Below are 23,974 nucleotides of genomic sequence, written 5' to 3' on the forward strand. Positions count from 1 at the left end.
TATTCAAGATGTCCGATTTTCTTGGTGATAAAGCCATTTTCCTTACATCCATAACAAAAATCTATCACAAGTTCAAATCCCAACACCATAATTGATCACATGTACGAGCTTTCTCCGCCACTTTTCTTTTCTCACTGGTAGCCTATCATAATCGCGAAAAATAATAAACTGCACTTATACTAACGTAATTCGTGTCCTTTGATTTTGCATGGGGGAAGGGACTGAAGACTTTATTTCAAGCAGTACGCTCATCACTTGTTCTCCAACACAGTCAGCACACACATATTTGAAAACGCAGTGCAGTCACCACGACGTCCGCGCTCCAACTGAATTAGTTCAAATCCTCGCCAACCCCAGGCCAGGGCGCGGAGACACTGCCTACACCTGTCACATGAGGCGGCCGGCCAAGAGCGCAGGGGGCGAGCCAAGCGATCGCTCCCACGTCGTAAACATGTTTTCGCTGGACACGCCAGAAATTGAATTATTTGTAAATTGAATTATTTAATATAGTGGGGTGGTGAGAGTGAATTAGCTAGCGTTCTCGCGAAGCGCAAACACGCTGTTATACGGTCACGGTGGATTCCAGTGTCGGTCAAACTCTGGCGCCAAATGTATCTTTTGTCCGGCACGCGGTCGGCAGGTTCCATCCTGTCCTGCGTTAAGTGCTCGCAGGCGCGGAAAGATGTTTACGTAGTCGGACTTTGAGGCTAGCGCGGCTGACCGTTTGTGGCGCCGCTCGTCCTGGCGCTGTCAGGGAGCTGCCGATGGAGCGGGTTCAGCCGGCTGCTCGTACGTCAGCTGCGCTCTGGAGTGTCTCTGTGTGAGCGTGGAGAAGTCAGTTGGGACACACGTGCGTGACCATAATGTCTGAAATAGTCATTTCCTCTGTATTTACAAAAGGCTATGTCCGTCCCGTGTATGGAGGGTGTGTGACGTAAGTGGGGCAGCAGCACAGCGATTGTACAGTTATTACGCATGCGCGTGAGAGCGAGTCAATTAGCGGACATTCTAGTGCTGTCCAAACATGCTGTTATATAGTCATGGCAGATTACACTGTCGAGTAAACTTTGCCGCCAAAAGTGTAGCACTGTGTTCTCCTCGCACAGGGGCCCTTGGTGGACGGTGAGCGGTGGGCATCGACAGGTTTGAACGTGGCGCCAAAAGTGAGGCAGCGAACGATCGACCGTTATGTGATTCAGCTCCGAGGCAGACAATTTTGGCGGGAAACGTGCGGATGCGACGAATATACGTGGTGAGCGGACAAGGGGCTGCTGTGACGTCAAACTCGACAAGTTCCAGCGAAAACATGTTTACGACGTGGGAGCGATCGCTTGGCTCGCCCCCTGCGCTCTTGGCCGGCCGCCTCATGTGACAGGTGTAGGCAGTGTCTCCGCGCCCTGGCCTGGGGTTGGCGAGGATTTGAACTAATTCAGTTGGAGCGCGGACGTCGTGGTGACTGCACTGCGTTTTCAAATATGTGTGTGCTGACTGTGTTGGAGAACAAGTGATGACCGTACTGCTTGAAATAAAGTCTTCAGTCCCTTCCCCCATGCAAAATCAAAGGACACGAATTACGTTAATATAAGTGCAGTTTATTATTTTTCGCGATTATGATAGGCTACCAGTGAGAAAAGAAAAGTGACGGAGAAAGCTCGTACATGTGATCAATTATGGTGTTGGGATTTGAACTTGTGATAGATTTTTGTTATGGATGTAAGGAAAATGGCTTTATCACCAAGAAAATCGGACATCTTAAATAAATAATAAATGATACTAATAAATATAAGTACAGTTTTCGAGAGAATATCGTGTCGAAACTTAAATTTGGCGCAATTTTCTAGTGGAGGTAGGCCTATAATAATAAATGATAATGAATGATAATAAATGACAATGAATGATAATGTTAATAAATGATAATGAATAATAATAAACAAAAGTAAGGTTTTGCAGCCATTATCGTGTTGTAATTTGAATTTGGAGGGAATTTGCTAGTGGAGGCAGGTCAATAATAATAAATAATAATAAATGATAATAAATAATAATAAATAGTACTGAATGTTAATGAATGATAATCAATAATATTGAATGTTAGTGAATGACAATTAATAATAATAGAAAGACAAGTACGGTCTTTGCATGCATTATCCTGTTGGAATTCGAACTTCCCGCCATTTTTCCTTCTGGAGGCTTAGGTTAGTGGACGTAGCACAACTGGTCTATTTTCCCGCCAAAATTCATTATTCCCACCATTTTTTTCTGAGGTTAGGTTAGTGTACGTAGCACAATTGACCTATTTTCCCGCCAAAATTCATTATTCCCACCATTTTTTCCTGAGGTTAGGTTATTGTACGTAGCACAATTGACCTATTTTCCCACCAAAAGCCGCCATCTTGGATGACGTCATCGCCGCCACCTTCAATAAATTTGGCAACAATGGAGAGTCAGCTGACACGAACCCTGTCTCTCAACTCTTGTCTTCCACTGCGATAGTCTGACAGTATCGTAGACGGTTCGGTTTAGAGGCGCAGAAACACAGACCATGCGAGGATTACAGACAGCTCAAAGCCAGCAGTATTCCTGATTCTTATCCAGTACCTCAAACAGAAGACTTTCCATTAAACATCCATGGCAAATGCATGTTCTCCGCATTGGACCTAGTACTTGCATTCTATCAGATACCTGTCGCTCTGGGCAATATTGCTAAAAATATTGCACTTTCGTGATTCTAAATAACTGTTTTGAAGATTAGGCTTTATTGCCAAAATATGTTGTAAATGGCTGTTAAGTCGGTATTTACTGTTAACCTAACATTGGTGTAAGTTAATTATATATATACACTCCTGGAAATGGAAAATAGAACACATTGACACCGGTGTGTCAGACCCACCATACTTGCTCCGGACACTGCGAGAGGGCTGTACAAGCAATGATCACACGCACGGCACAGCGGACACATCAGGAACCGCGGTGTTGGCCGTCGAATGGCGCTAGCTGCGCAGCATTTGTGCACCGCCGCCGTCAGTGTCAGCCAGTTTGCCGTGGCATACGGATCTCCATCGCAGTCTTTAACACTGGTAGCATGCCGCGACAGCGTGGACGTGAACCGTATGTGCAGTTGACGGACTTTGAGCGAGGGCGTATAGTGGGCATGCGGGAGGCCGGGTGGACGTACCGCCGCATTGCTCAACACGTGGGGCGTGAGGTCTCCACAGTACATCGATGTTGTCGCCAGTGGTCGGCGGAAGGTGCACGTGCCCGTCGACCTGGGACCGGACCGCAGCGACGCACGGATGCACGCCAAGACCGTAGGATCCTACGCAGTGCCGTAGGGGACCGCACCGCCACTTCCCAGCAAATTAGGGACACTGTTGCTCCTGGGGTATCGGCGAGGACCATTCGCAACCGTCTCCATGAAGCTGGGCTACGGTCCCGCACACTGTTAGGCCGTCTTCCGCTCACGCCCCAACATCGTGCAGCCCGCCTCCAGTGGTGTCGCGATAGGCGTGAATGGAGGGACGAATGGAGACGTGTCGTCTTCAGCGATGAGAGTCGCTTCTGCCTTGGTGCCAATGATGGTCGTATGCGTGTTTGGCGCCGTGCAGGTAAGCGCCACAATCAGGACTGCATACGACCGAGGCACACAGGGCCAACACCCGGCATCATGGTGTGGGGAGCGATCTCCTACACTGGCCGTACACCTCTGGTGATCGTCGAGGGGACACTGAATAGTGCACGGTACATCCAAACCGTCATCGAACCCATCGTTCTACCATTCCTAGACCGGCAAGGGAACTTGCTGTTCCAACAGGACAATGCACGTCCGCATGTATCCCGTGCCATCCAACGTGCTCCAGAAGGTGTAAGTCAACTACCCTGGCCAGCAAGAGCTCCGGATCTGTCCACCATTGAGCATGTTTGGGACTGGATGAAGCGTCGTCTCACGCGGTCTGCACGTCCAGCACATATATATATGTCTGTATATGTATGGATGGATGTGTGTGTGTGTGTGTGTGTGTGTGTGTGTGTGTGTTTATTTCGATGAATTCTCCACATAAAAGCAGAAAGAAGTTCTCCAGTCCAATCCCAGTGTGGTTCACGTTATGCCCAGTCAGTAAAAAAAATTGAAATAAACCTATGGAATCGTTGGCCGGGAGGCCCCAATCCGGGAACTTCGACCGCCAAGTGCAAATCTTATTTCATTCGACGCCACATTGGGCAACTTTCGCCCCGGAGATGAGGATGAAATAATGATGAGGACAACACAACACCCAGTCCCCGAGAGGAGAAAATATCCAACGCGGTCGGGAATCGAACCCGGGCCCACTTGCATGGGAGGCGAGCACGTCAGCACCCAGGTAAGCAGGTGGACTCTCCAATCAGCGGCCCAGAGCTATTGGTTAGTTAGTATATCAAGTCATTCAGAGGCCTTCTTAAAAAGAAACGCTCGTTTTAATGTCTTGTTCTGCTCACGAAACACGCCACGCGGAGTTGAAGTTCCATGAAAAAGTTCACACGCAAATAACTTTCAAACAAATGCACTTTGAATTTCCAGACAATAAGACGGTTCATGAGACACTTCCAGCGATACGGAACTGTACCACAAAGCGTGCTAAATGCTTAATTCCTATTGGCTGATGATTTAGGCAGCCAGTCACGAGAGCTCGATCACTCCTATTCTCGCAGTAATTCCTAAACCATCCAGTAAGATTACATACGGCAGTTTATGAAAGTAATTCTGTATTTACGAAACCAAATTTAATTTAAATAAAATAAAGCATGATTTATTCCCAGAAATGAATTAATAATTGATTTAATACCTAACTTCTCTTCTGGCTGCTTTTACGCAAAACCATGCATCGACTTCATGTTTTCAGTCTCTTTAGCCCAACTAACAGTACTAAAAATTACGCATTCCAACGATACAGTATTACATCACTGAAACGACGCATTTTCGTAACACGCAAGGAGAGCTTCGTAATTCCTGAAATTCAAAATGTTTGCGTACAGCACAAAACGATCAAAGACAATAATGGAACAAGCTTCCACACAGGAATGAAAGTTCGATAGCTGGAAAACACGATTCTGAAATACAATTATTTCTCACGTAAGTAAAGATTTTGAGCTGTATAAAACACATGTGGCATGCTTATAGTAATGTACAAGTTTAACTACATATTTCAGATTGTGAACTTCAGTTCGATCTCGCACGAAAATAAAATTACTTCTCAATGCATGCGAAATTTCGAATACAAAAACCATATTGCACTACTGTTTTAACTTAAATAGCCTATATGATTTTTTTAAAAAATCACATGACTCGGATAACAGCACTACTAACAATGCACTGGTTAGTAAATGAGTTCAGTGCCCCACTTTAAAAATATCCAAATACATACAAATTTGTTCTTCAATATCGGTAGCTGACAGTAAGTATGTGCATTGAGTGTCAGCTACTGCATCTCAAAACTGTATTGAGGTACCAGATGCTGACACTGTTTATGTACAATAGGTGTTGTGGTTCGATGATCATCAGTTAACATATGGTGACTTCCATTACCCCTGATATTGTGATCAACTGACAGGATGACTGCTGTAAACTCACATGCAACTGAGTGGAGCAATGATGGACAATTGACAGGGTGGTTGCCAGTATCCCACATACTATTGAGTGAGACATTCATGGTTAGTTCATAGGATGGCTGCCAGTACCTCGAGTGTATGGTGACAGTATATGTGCCATAACATGACAATGGACATCACCTACAAGTTCCTAAATTGTATTGTACCACCAAAAGCTGAGAGAGTGTTTGCAGTAGCTTGTCGATGGGTGTTAGCTAATGGATCTCAAATAGCATCGTAACACAAGAGTGATGGCAGTGTATGTGCCATAACTTGTCAGTGGATCTCCCTCATTTTATATTTGGTCACACTTAAGCATCAAATGAAATTTAACTGAGTAACTTGTGTTCTAACTAATTTAAGAATCAAAATTTTAAAAAATTACTCCCTACATTGACATGTTACAGAAAAACTGTAACAACTTGCGCTATATATCGCTACTGTCACACTAAATATTAACAAAGTGTTCCTGTTTTAGCAAAATTGTGAACAAGTAACTTCATGCATCGCTGTTATTCAGCAAAACTGGCCTATACAACACCACTGTCACAGATAAATTTAAACATATTGCACTATATGCCACAGATGGAGAATTTAGACATTTGTTCCGGAAAACTGTGATTTCTTCCAACAAACAAAAGCGATTGCTCACAAGTTGAGACATGTTGACTCCAGCAATCAAGAGTTGTTCCAACAAGCAGAATACCTGGAAGCTTTCTGCTACTGCCATTAATTCTGAAGTGATATCTAACTAAAAGTAGTTTGATTACAAATAAGTTAGATGTGCAAACCATTTTGTATTGGAGCTAAATTTCACACAAATTTTCTTCAGCCATTGAAAAGTCAAACATGTTATTTCCACAGATTATATTGGTGACTTTGTGGCAGCACACATATCTCCAGCAACAAGTATAAGAATTAAAATTGAAGTAAATAAGTCTCTTTAATGAAATTAGGTATGTTTGTAAATGGGCTATAAAAATACAAATTTTTACTCGCAGTATAACTCAGTTTCTACGTTCTACATATAGTTGCACAGGAAACTGCATTAAAGGTGTCAGGGAGACTTTTTTTCATACTGCTGAACTTGTTACTAAGTGTCTAACAGATTGAACTGGTTACTTTACTTTGAGCCTACTGTGTGAAATGTAAATATTGTGATCTGCTTTTTCTCACATATGGTTCCACTGAACAGATGATTAGATCAGTGTGTAAATTTTTTTATCACTTTGCTTAATACAGATTAGTTTTTTCATTCTTATTTTGTTTCAATGAAGATTGGACTATAACTATTTGGATTTTAAGCAAATTAGATAAATGAATCTCATGAAATGGGCAAACTTGGTGATAAAGGTTATTCTGTGTATGAGACAAAACTCATGAAATTGCAAACCTGTAGGAAAGTCACTATTGTGTGTCGTACAGAAATACTCTACTTTCCCTATCTTACACTTTCATGCTCTATATTGGAGTAACATTGTGACAATTTGTATTCCATGTTTCAATCCAGACTATCCAGGAGTCTCTTTATGCCCTCGGCAACAGTGGACTTTCAGTGACCTTCATTTGGATGCCAGCACATGTCGGGATCCCGGGCAATGTGATTGCTGACAGACTAGCCAAACAGGCTATCAGTAAGCCAACTCTGGAGATCGACCAGCCGGCAATTGATCTTCGATCTGTCTTCTTCCGCAAAGTTTTCACAACCTGGGATACTGAATGGCGCACCCTCTGTACATGAAATAAACTACATGTTACCAAGGAGACAACGAATGTGTGGCGTTCATTCATGCAAGCCACTCGCAGGGACTCCGTTGTCCTTTGCCGGCTCCGAATTGGCCATACTTGGCTAACACATGGTCACCTTCTCCGTCACGAGGACCCACCTCGATGTCATTGTTGCTCGCAGATGGCTGTCATTCACATCTTGATGGATTGCCCAAATTTAGCCGCTCTGCAGCTGACTTTTAATCATCCCAGCACCTGCCTCCCTTGTTGGGCGATAATGCCTCAATGGCTGAGGTTTTTTTTACTTTTTCTTCAGAAGGGGGGCCTTTATCACAAAATCTAAGGGTGGGCGCCTGGCCTTCTCTCCATGGTCTCCACGGTCCCTCCATTTTAATTCTTCCTCTCTCTTTCTTTGCTGTTTGTTTGCCTCGGTGTTCTTCTTGTCCCTGTGTGTGTTCGTCTTGCCTTGTTTTTTAGGCTGGAGATTTGAGTGTGTTGCAGAGTGGCTGACTCATCCGTTTTTTATTCTTGTGGTCAGCCAGCCTAAGCCATCTGCTGTATTGTTTTAATACCATCAACTACTTTTGCTTTTAGTGTGCGTTTTCCCTTTTGGTTAGCTTCTTTCGTTTTCTCTTACCATGTGGTTCCCCATTAGTTTTCCGTCATTTTCCTGTCCCCGACTTCATTTGGGAATAGTTTTAAGTTGAGCATTGTTTGCATGAGGAGAAAGGGACTGATAACCCTGTAGTTTGGTCCCTTTACACCCCATATCAACCAGCCAACTAACAGAGGAATAGTCTATTTTCCCTGTCTTAGAACTTTTATCCTCTATACTGGATATAACGTTGTGACAACTAATAGTCCATGTTTCAAATACCTCACTCCACATAAAAAAATATTTACAGCAAAATTTAAGGTCAAAGGTTATAAAATTATATGTACGTGGGAACTAAATATCACAATCTATAGTTGTGTAAGGTTATGTTACAAAAGTGCTAAAATTGCCACAAAGCTGCCCAGTTTTATGGTGCTATGTACCACCAATAACATAGCACCAGATCTAAATAGTAGTGTCCTTACATATTTTGACAAATATTACAGACACTTTAGATCATTGGCACCAAGGTTCTATTCGGTAAATGTTGCAGCCTTCCTTGACCTCAAGCAGATCTAAACCAAATGTAATAAAGAGCTGTATTAAACATTCTGTATGACCCATTATATTTTCCTAGTGTAGAACGTGATGCATTCTCCTCTTTCCCTATAAAATGGTGTTTGGTGAGGTGAAGCATTACCGTAAAATCGTCAGGTTCTTATAGTTCATTCTTTGTGTCCACAAGTAACATAGTCCAAAGTAAGTCTACGATCCAAATGTCAACACACTCTACGTATTTGGACAGATGTGTTGGATTTGAAGACACCATTGTAACAGTAAACAAAAATATTGTGTGATTGCTGAAATATTTTTGTCATACATTTTAGACAAGGAAGTACCATAAGCTACCTGCAGATCTTTTACATACTTTGATGAGCTTTCTAAACGTGATGATAACGTTGTGACATTTGATATAAACATAGAGTGTGTGTTTTTATCTCCCCCCCCCCCCCCCTTCTCTTAAAAGTGGTGCTTGGCCAGTTTTGTCTCATTGAGGCTACGAGAATCCTCCATCCTTCCATGTTCATTTGCTTTCCTTTATAACATTCATCACCAGTTTACCGATCAACATCATCACAATTTATGAATTATGCTACTGCGGCCTCTGATAGTTTGGACAAGTTCAGCATTTTAGAGCAATTTTTGCTCGCTTACAATGCGTTCTGAATAGTAATCTGTATTTCCACATTATCAGAGACGGTTGCAGGAGCTCGGCTGTCCGTAATGAACGTCAAATCAAACACCCTTTCAGCCGTCTAATTTCCAAACGTTTATTTTATTGGGCTACCAGTTTCGGCGATATATTACTCCATCTTCAGGCCTCCTGATTGACGTATGGGAAGATTCTAACCTTGGTTCCGCTCTCATGTTTGAAACGATCGCTGCATCAAGCATATACAAGTCTTTTAAATGTGGGTCCTGTTCTGACGGAAACCGTGGTTGCAATCTTCCTACAAAGTCAGGGGGCCTGAATATGGCAGCCCAATAAAACAACAATCTGGAAATTAGACGGTTGAAAAGTGTTTTATTTGACATTTGATATAGTAATTGTTATCTGGATACGAATTTTGCATGGCACAGTAGTTGCAGTATGGAGTTGTCCAGAATCTTCAGTTCCAACATTTCGTTGGAGATAATAATGTCATTGTTCAGCCATACTAGTTAACGTATTCTCGGCTGATTATCCACACAGTTATCTGACGGTTGTAAGGTTTCAATGTAAAGCAATTAAGGTTGTGTTGTGCTGTACGCGATGTTGCTAAAATTAAGTGTAGTGTAGTTATCTGAAATGAGTAATAATTTCCGTGGTAAAGCGTACAGTCAGTGACCTACAAACAACTGTTCTCAGTCGAACTCGTAATTGTCTGCTTCCTAAAAACAGTACCAGAAAAGGGAAATGTATCACTAGCTTTTTGGATTGGAGCAGTGTAAGACACCATCATTTTACGTAATTTGTCGTACTATGTCTACTTACAAGGCCTAAGATGAAATGTCAACTGTCTGCACAGCATAATATTTTAGCGAAGCGTGTGTTTGTTTTGCACTTAAAGATTAATTTAAATGTGGAAGTACTGCAAGTTAAACCCCGCACTTACTTCAATAGACAGTTTAGCCTGAAAATAACATTGTGACTCTTGACATAAACATTGCGTTTTTGTCATATTTTTCATGTACATTTAGAGATGGAAGCTACTGCCCTCCATGTATTCTTGATAGATAATATAGGTGGTTCAGATACTTAGAATATGAAGCTAATTTGCACAATTTACATGAACCTTAGAAATTTTTGATAAGCAATACTAGTCAACCAGATACTTCTGAACTAGGTGCAATATTCATAAGCGCGTGTGTGGTTGTGTCTGTGTGTGTTTTGCTGATGACAATGTTTACTTGAAAATACTGCTATGTTACACTCTTTACATAATTTTTGATAGATATTAAGGTTGTTCGAATACTTCTGAATGTGGCACAAAATTCATATCGATTAGATGCCTTTGAACATGGTATAAAACATTCATATTGTCTGAATACTTTTGAACAGTGCATTAATTTCAGACCGTTCGTCATAATGGTCGCTAGCACACTTGACCTGTTTCCCCCATTTCAGATTTTAAAAATTTATTTTGATCTTTTTAGCTGCATATTTTTTGAGCTTATTTTAAATTTCCCACTACAATAACTGTTTCTGTTCCACCATCTTAATTTTTTTGAAATTTTCTGCTATCACCATCTTGTATATTTAAATTTTAGTCCAGTGCCACTTGAATGTTTAAATTTCCCACCAGCGCCTTCCTGAATTCAACGATTACAGCACGGACTGGTGGCGAATGCTTGTACTGTGTCCCAAAGCATACTTTGCTACACTAGTGAAGAAATTAGTCATGATCATCATCAGTTTTCTGCTATATAAGCAGGTCCTTTACGTCTCCATTTTCTGTGATCCACTGCTTCCGTCTTAATGCTGTTGTATGTGCTCCCGTCCTTCACACAATTCAGTTTCTGAAATCTCTTCCTTACTCCGTAAGACAGGGGTAAAATACAGGGAGCGAAAGGCTACTTACAATTTGTACAAAAAGCAGATGGCAGTTGTAAGAGGAAGCAGTGGTTGGGAAGGGAGTGAGACAGGTTTGTAGCCTCTCCCCGGTGCTATTCAATCTGTATATTGAGCAAGCAGTAAAGGAAACATAATAAAAGTTCGGAGTAGGTATTAAAATCCATGGAGAAGAAATAAAAACTTTGAGGTTCGCCGATGACATTGTAATTCTGTCAGACACAGCAAAAGACTTGGAAGATCAGTTGAACGGAATGGACAGTGTCTTGAAAGGAGGGTATAAGATGAACATCAACAAAAGCAAAACAAGGATAATGGAATGTAGTCGAATTAAGGCGGGTGATGCTGAGGGAATTAGATTAAGAAATGAGACACTTATGTAGTAAAGGAGTTTTGCTATTTGGGGAGCAAAATAACTGACGATGGTCGAAGTAGAGAGGATTTAAAATGTAGACTGCCAATGGCTAGGAAAGCGTTTCTGAAGATGAGACATTTGTTAACTTCGAGTATTGATTTATCAGGAAGTCTTATCTGAAAGCATTTGTATGTAGCGTAGCCATGTATGGAAGTGAAACGTGGACGATAAATAGTTTGGACAAGAAGAGAATAGCAGCTTTCGAAATGTGGTGCTACAGAAGAATGCTGAAGATTAGATGGGTAGATCACATAACTAATGAGGAAGTATTGAATAGGATTGGGGAGAAGAGGAGTTTGTGGCACAACTTGACAAGAAGAAGGGATCGGTTGGTAGGACATGTTCTGAGGCTTCAAGGGATTACCAATTTCGTTTTGGAGGGCAACGTGGAGGGTAAAAATCGTAGAGGGAGACCAAGAGATGAATACACTAAACAGATTCAGAAGTATGTAGGTTGCAGTAAGTACTGGGAGATGAAGAAGCCTTCATAGGATAGAGTAGCTTGGAGGGCTGCATCAAACCAGTCTCAGGACTGAAGACAATAACAACAACAGTGCTCGTACTGCTGCCGTGGCCTCCTCGAATTTTTTTAGGCTACGTTGCTAAGGGTAAGTCCCGCAAACATCGTCCTACGCTTTCTAAACACGTGCATCAGGCTAACAAGGTCGTTGTCAGTTCCTGTGGTCTCTTAGAATATTGCTGGTGTATATTGTAGGACAACACTAGTTGCATCATTTCCAGTATTGGTCGCCTGTGGTGGTGGCATAACTGGTAGTGGGAAGGACTCACAGAGCGTGGAAGGGCCCGTATTCTGCAGTGCCGGGAGGGGCGCCGTGGAGTAGAGTGAAGGGTGGAGAGGCCCGTGGATTATATAGTGGCAGAAATGCTGGGACAGTCGGGGATACAACTGAAACTTCGTCTGCTCGCTATAACAGTTCGTTAGCCAGAGGAAGCAGCAGCAACGGTGGCTGCTTTCTGCTGTCTCTGGTTACTCGCCAATCTTAGGTAAACTTCGCAGCCTCGATAGTTGGTTGGATGCAAGCCCTCGCCTTTTTTGCAGGTGTGGATAGATTTCGAAAGCTTCTATTCTCTTCTTGTCCGAACTATTTATTGTCCATATTTCACTTCCATATATGGCTACACTCCATACAAATACTTTCAGGAACGACTTCCTGACACTTAAATCAATACTCGATGTTAACAATTTTCTCTTCTTCAGAAACGCTTTCCTTGCCATTGCCAGTCTTCATTTTATATCCTCTCTACTTCGACCATCGTCAGTTATAGTGCTCCCCAAATAGCAAAACTCCTTTACTACTTTCCTAATATAATTCCCTCAGCATCACCCAACCAAATTCAACTACATTCCATTATCCTCGCTTTGCTTTTGTTGATGTTCATCTTATATCCTCCTCTAAGAGCATAGCGAGATAAATTCACAATAGTTATAGTAAAAATAGCAGAAGCCGTCATTTCGCTACTTGATAATGCCACTTACACGCAGAAAGTTCTGAATCTTATATTGGTATGCCAATGCCATTTTCAATATGGCAACGCAGTTACACTCTTTTCTAGACTGACATGCTTTAGATGTCATATGTGTTATAGAGGTGCTTCTATTACCGACCGATCGATTCAAGATGTGCAGCTTCTCCGTCTACAGGGCAAAGAGGGTCGAGAAACACCACCGTGGCAGAGGGTTATCTCTCCTCCTGTGTCGGAGAATTTGCCACTGGACAATCGATATATCAAATTTGGTCACGAGCGAGGCTGCCGGTGTAGAGTTCAAAATAGGTACCCATGCCCTCACAATAGCTGTGGCATATAACTCTACCTACCTACTGCACGGGACCTTCAGGCTTTGATAGGTAATACTGAGCATGTAATAATGGCAAGGGACCTGAACATTACACCCGGTGACTGATTTTGCAACTCTGCAAACACCAGTGAAAGGACAGTAAGACGGTCTGTCGAGTGTGGTCCTTTCTGAGAATAATCGATCCCGAGGACCCTATACACATCCTCTACCAAGTTTAATTTGGGCCAGATCTCCTAGATACGGGGGGTGGGGGGTGACAAAAATATTGAAACACCACGAACAAAACCCATTATCATTCTTATTACGATGTAGGAAACCCGTTAGCATTGAAAACAGCTCCCAGTCGTCTCAAACTGTATGAATGTATGTCCTGTGCGTTTGTAAAGTGAATCTTATACCACAAAGGCTCAATAATATTGAGATCTGGTGACTGTGTTGGACAGGCCAGATGCGGCAATTTATCCTCGTGCACACCAAATTAGTCCTGGACAATGTGAAATGTGTGTCCAGGGGTCCTCTCGTCTTGGAACAAGGCATTACAATGGGATTGACCTGATCAGTCAAAATGGCCACACAATAATTGGCCGTAAGGTGATTTTGCAGAATAACCATGGCCTCATGGAATATCACGTCACCGCATTCCTGGCGTGTTTCACTCTTGCCATGGAAACTCGACCAGAAGTTGGAAACAGTGTGAAACTAGATTCATCAGACCTAATGACTTTCTTCCATTGTTCCAAAATCCAGATTATGTGGCTTCGGCACAACATTTTGCTGTTACAGGTCTTTTGGATCACTGATAAGTGGTCTGGAGTTCCAGCTCATCTGCAGTTCCCTGCTTATGGAGCGCCCTTCTACTTCTACATCTACATCCAAACTCCGCAAGCCACCTGATGGTGTGTGGCGGAGGGTACTTTGAGTACCTCTATCGGTTCTCCCTTCTATTCCAGTCGCGTATAGTTCGTGGAAAGAAAGATTGCCGGTATGCCTCTATGTGGGCTCTAATCTCTCTAATTTTATCCTCATGGTCTCTTCGCGAGATATACGTAGGAGGGAGCAATATACTGCTTGACTCCTCGGTGAAGGTATGTTCTCGAAACTTCAGCAAAAGCCCATACCGAGCTACTGAGCGTCTCTCTTGCAGAGTCTTCCACTAGAGTTTATCTATCATCTCCGTAACGCTTTCGCAGTTACTAAATAATCCAGTAACAAAGCGCGCTGCTCTCCATTGGATCTTCTCTACCTCTTCTACCAACCCTATCTTGTACGCATCCAACACCGGTGAGCAGTATTGAAGCAGTGAGCGAATAAGTGTACTGTAACCTACTTCCTTTGTTTTTGGATTGCGTTTTCTTAGGATTCTCCCAATGACTCTCAGTCTGGCATCTGCTTTACCGACGATTAATTTCATATGGTCATTCCATTTTAAATCACTCCTAATGCGTACTCCCAGATAATTTATGGAATTAACTGCTTCCAGTTGCTGACATGCTGTATATTGTTGCTAAATGATAAAGGATCTTTCTTTCTATTCTTTCTGTGTATTCGCAGCACATTATACTTGTCTACATTGAGATTCAATTGCCATTCCCTGCAACATGCGTCAATACGTTGCAGATCCTCCTGCATTTCAGTACAATTTTCCATTGTTACAATCTCTCGATATACTACAGCATCATCCGCAAAAAGCCTCTGTGAACTTCCGATGTTATCCACCAGGTCATTTATATATACATTGTGAATAGCAACGGTCCTACGACACTCCTCTGCGTCACACCTGAAATCACTCTTACTTCGGAAGACTTCTCTCCATTGAGAATGACATGATGTATTCTGTTATCTAGGAACTCTTCAATCCATCACACAATTGGTCTGATAGTCAATATGCTCTTACTTTGTTCATTAAACGACTGTGGGGAACTGTATCAAACGCCTTGCGGAAGTCAAGAAACACGGCATCTACCTGGGAACCCGTGCCTATGGCCCTCTGAGTCTCGTGGACGAATAACGCGACCTAGGTTTCACACGATCATCTTTTTCGAAACCCATGCTGATTCCTACAGAATAGATTTCTAGTCTCCATAAAACTCATTATACTTGAACATAATACTTGTTCCAAAATTTTACAAGTGTTTTGATTTTGACAAGGTTCACTAGTCCACCATTCGGTTCTACAGTGACTTTTGCAGGTGTTGTCCTCTTATTTTCCATCATATTCACCTTCAATGACGGTCTGTCACGATCACACACCACACATTTTCGTCCAAGTTGTGGTTTAGTGGATGATGTTTTTCCGCTTTCCCTGTATGTTGCATAAATCTTCCACATGGGTGTCTTGAAACACCAAACACACTTCAGCTACCTTGGCTACGGAAGCACCGACCAAGCGAGTACGAACAATTTGCACACGTTCGAATTCACTTAGCTCCGATACAATGCCTTCAACAGCTACGAAGAACTCTGTTCTGACCACGAGTGATACTTGAAACGTATGAGGATACTGCACAGCTGCCGTTCGTAGTAAAATATAACAGAGAAACCACTAGGTTTGGTTAACATCGGCAGTTATGTTCAAGCATGCTCTGCATGCAATGTCTCCATATTTTTGTCCATGCCCTATCGAAGGGCCTGCTATGGAGGTTTGCAACCACTGTTCGCTGTGAGTTGAACTCAGACTACAGCCCAGATATCTTGGAATGTCCTTAATTGCTAATTTCAGAGCAATCATGCAGATGCAGATGTAAATATACTTTGACAATGTATATCTACAGTACATCTACATTACCAACTGGGAGCAGTATAACACCCTGGTGTGACAATACCAAGAGGACAAAACGCTAAAACGAAGTGAATGAGAGATGAACTCGGTAGTCTACTATTTTACAATCGTTCTGCAGACCTGTGCTCGAGAAACAAGTGGTAAATAGACTTAGTGCTAATGACCTGCCCCCTGATATCTTGGACTTGGTAGTCAGTAAGCGGCGTGCGCGAAGGAATTGGATTGCTTCATTTTTATATGTTAATGTTTTATATAAAGCTGCAGCTTTTGTCTGGTACTGTATGTGTAAGGATCCACGTCGCATATGAAATATCTGGGCATCCCTTCGTGCTTGAACGATAACTGTCTCTCTCACAAGACCAGAATCGAGCCTCAGTGGTTTTAGTAGCTTCATAATGAACACACGTTGATGTCTTGAGCACTATATTTCCATGATCTGAACCAGATGGAACAAACACACTTGGGATGCTATGGGGCAACAGCTCCGCACCCACTGACCACAGTCCTGTAATTAACGACATCTGGTGCCAAAAACCTCCGGAAACCTACTAACGGCTTGTCAGACGCTGCTGTATTACGTCTTGTCAAGCAACTGTTTTAGCTCATCAGTATATTTCATAATCTACTGCGTTGCGCATTTTGGTACAGAATTATGTGATACTTAATTATTATTTAATAACGTACTTCATAGTTCGTCATACTAAGAAAATTCATTTACAGGAGAGGGGAAAAACTGGTAGAAGACAACCTCGAGGAAGATCGCTTTGGTTTCTGGGGAAACGTTGCCGCACGCGAGGCAATATTGACCCCACGACTTAGCTTATAAGATAGGTTAAGGAAAGGCAAACACATTTTCTCAGCATTTGTAGATTTAGAGGAAGGATTTGACATGTCGACTGTGGTACACTATTTAAATTTATGAAGGTAGCATGGGTAAAATACAAACTGTGCAGAAACGAGATGGCAGCTATAAAAGTCGAAGGTCATGACAACGAAACAGTGGTTGAGAACGGAGTGAGACAGAATTGTAGCCTATTCCGAATGATATTCAGTATGTACATTGAGGAAGCAGTAAAGAAAGCCAAAGGGATAAGAAATAAGAACTTTGACGTTTTCTGATAATATTGTAATTCCGTCAGAGACAGCAAGGGACTCGGAAGGGCAGTTGATCGAATGGACAGTATCTAGAAAGAATGATACAAGATAAACATCAGGAAAATGAAAACAAGGGTAATGGAACGCAGTCATATTAAATCAGGTGATGCTACAGTTACTAGGTTAGAAAATGAGACACTAAAAGTGGTAGATGAGTTTTGTTATTTGAGGCATTAAATCAACTGATGATGCCAAAGTTGAGTGGATATCAAATGTAAAATGGCAGTTGTAAGAAAAGCGTTTCTGAAGAAGACAAATTTGTTAACATCGAATCCAAATTTAAGTGTTAGGAAGACTTTCCTGAAGGTATTTGTCTCTATGCTGCCTTTTATGAAAGTATACGATGAGCAGTTCAGACTAGAATGGAATAGAAGCTTTTGAAATGGGGTGCTACAGAAGAATGGTGAAGACTAGATGGATAGATAAAGTAACGAATGAAGACGTACTGAACACAATTGGCGAGAAAAGAAATTTTTCGTGCAGCGTGACTAAAAGAAATGATCGTTTGATACGATACATTCTGAGACATCAAGGGATCTTCAGTTAACTATTGGAGAGAATTGTATGTGTGTGTGTGGGTTGAGGGGGGGGGGGGGGCGAGGGGGTTAATTGTAGATGGAGATGAAGAGATGAGTACCGGAAGCAGATTGCTGTCATTATTATTTCAGTCTTCTCCTGTTCCAACATCCCTTCCGTTTATGATTACTTCAGATGGACTAAATTAATAATTACCACTGTAATTCCTAACGCCCTTTATTGTTATTATTATTATTATTATTATTATTATTATTATTATTATTATTAATTCCAGTTATTGTTATTATTCACTGTTATTATTTGCGTTATTAAGTATAACTCTCCTCATAATAATCTCTGAGCTCTATATAAATGAATAAGAAATATGCATAGGAACTGACAGTGTTGTGCAACCTTATTTGTTATTCATTGTTCCTGGCCCGATGTAAGAAGGGACCTTAAGACTTAATCTGGTTAGGCTATGTAAACAATAACTAAATAAATGGCCAACATGGCTAATACAGCAATGAAAAAAATCTTGTGAATCAGCCTAATACGACACGCAAAATTACAAAATTCCCAATACTTTCTAAACACACCTTGCATAACATAATTGTAAAATTCTGATTGTACTTTTGTGTTACATGTAACATTGGATGCATCCCAAAGGAGGTTGGAGCTCGGAAATCTTGGCCGACATCTGCATATAGATCAGTAAGTGTTTCAGAGATCTCTTTATCTTGTCTGTTGCTGTAGGTTACTAATGTAGGCAGTCATTGGTTTTTATTACAAGTTAAATACAACCAACTAAATACAATTATTTGCCAATTAAATATATTGTATCTGAAACCAGAAAGACGGTGCAGAGAAAGCGAAGCGCGCCTCAGACTCTCAGGCAGAGAAATTGGAACACACACTGGCGTCAGAACCGTGGGAAGGGCTGGACACCATGTATCCATTGACAGAGGAAGGGGTGAGTAACAGAAGTAATTTGTGGTTTACTTGTACTCACTGAAAACATATTTTACCTGTTACTAGTTATTTTCCTGCTAGTGGGTAGGCCTTCCTGACGCAATATTGTAATTATTACGCTACCAAAAGTTTCTGTTGCCTGTTCCCACAGACTTTTATTTTTGGTTTGCCAATTTTATAGAATAGAAATGAAGAACCAAATATATTAACGCAGTAACTTAGTGTGTATAGAAGCCAAGCAAGGCAGAAATGCCTCGCGTAGACATTACACATATTGCAACATTACGAGTATTACAGCTGATACGCTAACTCAAGCATCGTTTCAGAATTTGTAACTCAGAAATTAGCCTTAACCTCTGCGTTAGCTGCTTTTATGTTTACAGTGTTTGTGTTAGATCAATGATCCCTTCGATTATAATGTTACTGTACTGGAACACGAAGTCACAATATATCAAGCAGTCGCTTCAAAAATAAAAGCTTTGATAAATGTAGGATATAGAAAATACACGTAAACGGAGGCGGTTTATAGCTGTGGCAAGTGCCAAGTATCCCGCGCTGTCTGCACCGCGCGCCTCTTTTTGCACAGTTTACAATCCTTGGCGCGGATGGCAAGGGGCGGAGAAAGTAAGTCATGACCCCACATTGACCGCCACGGGGTGAAGAGCAATGCAACGGAACGAACCACACCTGACACCACAGCTTAAACATTTGAACCTTAATGCCTCCGTGAAAGCAGAAGTCACGCACACAGGTAAAAAATCGCTTAAACGCTGTTCGAAATCGAAACCGAAATCAACGTATGTATTGACATGATCAATAAAGGTCCTAATTGCAACAATAAATTATACATGTCACAAGGATAGACAACTGTACGAATTATATTGAAGAGAACCCGGGAACCCAGACGTGGGAAGCGAGAACGCTACCGCACGACCACGAGCAGCGAGCATCAAGCACATCAGTACGTAGCATCAAGAGGGTAGTGTTCATCACGAACGTGGTTTTGCAGTCAGTGCAATGTTTACAAATGCAGAGTTGGCAGATGCCCATTTGATGTATAGATTAGCACGGGGCAATACCCGTAGCGCGGTACGTTTGTATCGAGACAGATTTCCAGAACGAAGGTGTCCCGACAGGAAGACGTTCGAAGCAATTGATCGGCGTCTTAGGGAGCACGGAACATTCCAGACTATGACTCGCGACTGGGAAAGACCTAGAACGACGAGAATACCTACAATGGACGAGGCAATTCTTCGTGCAGTTGACGATAACGCTAATGTCAACATCAGAGAAGTTGCTGCTGTACAAGGTAACGTTGACCACGTCACTGTATGGAGAGTGCTACGGGAGAACCAGCTGTTTCCGTACCATGTACAGCGTGTGCAGGCACTATCAGCAGCTGATTGGCCTCCACGGTTACACTTCTGCGAATGGTTCACCCAACAATGTGTTCATCCTAATTTCAGTGCAAATGTTCTCTTTACAGATGAGGCTTCATTCCAACGTGATCAAATTGTAAATTTTCACCATCAACATGTGTGGGCTGACGAGAATCCGCATGCAATTGTGCAATCACGTCATCAACACAGATTTTCTGCGAACGTTTGGGCATGCATTGTTGGTGATGTCTTGATTGGGCCCCATGTTCTTCCACCTATGCTCAATGGAGCACGTTACCATGATTTCATACGGGATACTCTACCTGTGCTGCTAGAACATGTGCCTTTACAAGTACGACACACCATGTGGTTCATGCACGATGGAGCTCCTGCACATTTCAGTCGAAGTGTTCGTACGCTTCTCAACAACAGATTCGGTGACCGATGGGTTGGTAGAGGCAGACCAATTCCATGGCCTCCACGCTCTCCTCACCTCAACTCTCTTGACTTTCATTTATGGGGGCATTTGAAAGCTCTTGTCTACCCAACCCCGGTACCAAATGCAGAGACTCTTCGTGCTCGTATTGTGGACGCTGTGATACAATACGCCATTCTCCAGGGCTGCATCAGCGCATCAGGGATTCCATGCGACGGAGGGTGGATGCATGTATCCTCGCTAACGGAGGACATTTTGAAAATTTCCTGTAACAAAGTGTTTGAAGTCACGCTGGTACCTTCTGTTGCTGTGTGTTTACATTCCATGATTAATGTGATTTGAAGAGAAGTAATAAAATGAGCTCTAACATGGAAAGTAAGCGTTTCCAGACACATGTCCACATAACATATTTTCTTTCTTTGTGTGTGAGGAATGTTTCCTGAAAGTTTGGCCGTACCTTTTTGTAACACCCTGTATAGAAGTACAAGATAGGTACACAGTAGACAACAATAGCTACGTGTCACAGTCCTGACAGCTGGCTAATTTGACTGAAACCACAAGAAAATACTATCGACCAAAACTTACGACCTCCTACTGACCTATGCCAGTTTAGGTTTAGGGAATATCCGCCAACATAAGGCTAGTTCACACTAGAGCGCCGCAGCGGCACACGCGGTAGCGGCGGCGGCGGCAGGTGTTTCCCGCAGTGTCCAGGCGGCACGCGGAAATGATGCTCCAATTTGAAGCGGCAGTAGGTTCCAGGTAGTTTGCTAAGAATGTTGTTACTAGATTTTATTTTCTGGGTAGTTTTTGTCAGACGTTGCTTATACATCAGTGATCTGTCCAGAGTGACTCTTAGGTATGTGGGGCAGATGTTATGCTAAACTCTTTCTCAACCAAAGTAAACAGAAAGCTTTTTGTGAGCCAACTCGTTGCTAAGACGGAAATCTCTGACTTCTCATTTTTGAGGATTAGGTTGAAGGCACTTTTTTTCTTTATTGTTATTTTTAAACCCGTACAACAGGCAGGCTGCTCTTCAGCCATACAATAGACAAAGAAGCAACAGAAAGAATACACAGAAGTTACATAACGGTGAGTAATAAAACAGTAGACACATAAAGACAAACACGGAGCCGTTCACACTCAACGATAATGCACACTACAAACTGTTGACACGACGCACAAACACTGAAGGTGTCAATGGCACTGGTGAACGATGGAGTGCGATGGTGAACACTGAACACTAAACACGACGGCACACACGAGACACTGATGGCGATGATCTCCGGCGCGTGAATGTCCACGTAGCGTGTGCGAGTACAGGGACCTTCCAAGAGGGGAAGAAGAAGGGTGAGGGGGGGAGGGGAGAACAAACATGCCAATGGCTGAGGAGATGGGAGGAGGAGCAGAGGGACAGGGGAGGGGAAGCCCGGGGAAGGAGTGGGGAGAAATGGAGGAGGGAGGGAAGGGGGAGAGATGGGAGGGTGCCCAAAGGAGCAACACAGGAAGAGGGAGGGAGGATCAAAGTTGGTAGGAGGGGTAGATGGAGGGGAGGAGGGCATCATCATGGAGGGGGAGCTGGCAGAAGCCACATTGGGAGAGGGTAAGGAGGGTGGAGAAATGGAGAGCAGGTGGGACATGGGAATACAGGCGCGGCAGCGGGGGGGGGGGGGGGGGGGAGTGGATGGGGAGACAAGCGGGTAAGGAGGATCGAGTTTATGGGAGGTGTAGAGGATCCGTATCCTTTCAAGGAAAAGGAGGAGGTGGGGGAACGGAATGAGGTCGTACAGGATGTGCGTGGGGGACTGGAGACGGATGCAAGCATGGCGTTCAAGGACCTGAAGGGACTTGTAGAAGGTAGGGGGGGGGGCGGAGATTCAGGCAGGATGGGCGTAACAGAGGAGTTTAAGGCACCATTTCATGTAGTATTTCTACATTATTTCTAGGTCTTCTGGTAGATGGTCACTTCCTTGCCAGTGCCATATCATCAACATAGACAGATTTCGTTGATGTTGTATGTGGTACATCATTCATATACGGGGTGGTCCATTGATAGTGACCGGCCCAAATATCTCACGAAATAAGCGTCAAACGAAAAAAATAGAAAGAAGGAAACTCGTCTAGCTCGAAGAGGGAAACCAGATGACGCAATGGTTAGCCCACTAGATCGCGCTGCCATAGTTCAAACGGATATCAACTGCGTTTTTTCAGTAGGAACCCCTATTTCTTATTACACATTCGTGTAGTACGTAAAGAAATATGAATGTTTTAGTTGGACCACTTTCTTCGCTTTGTAATAGATGGCGCCGTAATAGTCACAAACGTACAACGTAGCATTCCGCGTCCTCTGTCCGGGTTCCCCCCATCTGCTCTCGGCTGTGGTGTATCACATTTGTGCCAAATTTTTTAGTGCAGTGTTCAAGTGAATGTTCAGTGTCGTTCGTCTTTCCAAAGTGTTGCGAACAGAAATCATGCTGTCGCTGGGTGTGAGTTTTATATCTCTTGCGAACAGAAACCAGACTGTCGCCGTGTTTTTCAAGTGTCTGTCTATTACTTTACCTGTCTGCTTCATACGTATTTTATTAACGTCATCAACCCTTTGTTCTATGTTTTAAGTTCCACGATTTTTCCGCCATGTTACCATTTAAGTCTCCGATTTCATTGCCTGTTTTTATTAGTTATTATCTTCATCTTTTTAAAACAAATTCCGTAGGCTGAAGAGCGGCATACTAAGCTGCTGCCAGCCCGCCCCCTTCGGGGGGAATCGAAACTCAGTGAAGTAAAAAAAAAATAACATTCCGCCAGTGCGGGCGGTATTTGCTTCGTGACACATTACCCCTGTTTAAATGGACCCCCCCATGGCTGGTGCTAGCAGTTCCTCAGTTTTCACATGATATCATGATCATGGTATCATATGAAAAACCAACGAGCTGCTAGCACCACCCATAGGAGACCTAAAAAATTTGAGGATGGCTTTAAAATTAGCCAAAGCGAATCAAATGAATAAATATTATAGCGATCTCGACTGTTTATTTTATCCTAAGTGGAGAACCAGACTGATGCACTCCACAGACAATGTTGTCTAAACTTATGTGTCAATTAATTTATCAAAGCTTCCTTCAAAAATTTAGTTGATACAACTTCTACACAATTTTGGCATTATAAGTAATGGGCCACAAATCCATTACAGAAGACATTTACACTTACAAATTTATCACAACTGCTAAATGTCACTCCTGACGAGCATGTTGTACAATTAGAAACAGCATGGTATGTACCTACAGAAAGTGAAAGAACTAAAATAGTTGGCCATCAGAAGACAGCTGCTAGTCATCCAAAGCAAATTTCTTAGTGAACCAAAACATCTTTCAAGTGCACTTAGCACATTCCCACTCCACAAAAGCCCAACATATGGCTTGCATCAAATAAAATATTATCTTTACTTGAAA

At 42.6% G+C, this 23,974-nt stretch overlaps 1 protein-coding gene across 2 annotated transcripts in view; it reads left to right on the top strand.

Moving 5' to 3' along the window:
* Positions 1-23,974, top strand: part of LOC126344411 (uncharacterized) — a 244,382-nt gene that overhangs the window by 58,360 nt on the left and 162,048 nt on the right. For both annotated transcript variants that reach the window (XM_050002018.1, XM_050002017.1), the window contains 2 exons: positions 18,408-18,452; positions 18,592-18,711. In XM_050002018.1, coding sequence (XP_049857975.1) covers positions 18,408-18,452; positions 18,592-18,711 — 165 coding nt within the window. The remainder of the gene's footprint in view (positions 1-18,407; positions 18,453-18,591; positions 18,712-23,974) is intronic.

The sequence above is a fragment of the Schistocerca gregaria genome, chromosome 1 (assembly GCF_023897955.1).
Source record: "Schistocerca gregaria isolate iqSchGreg1 chromosome 1, iqSchGreg1.2, whole genome shotgun sequence".
In the NCBI taxonomy this organism is placed as follows: domain Eukaryota; kingdom Metazoa; phylum Arthropoda; class Insecta; order Orthoptera; family Acrididae; genus Schistocerca; species Schistocerca gregaria.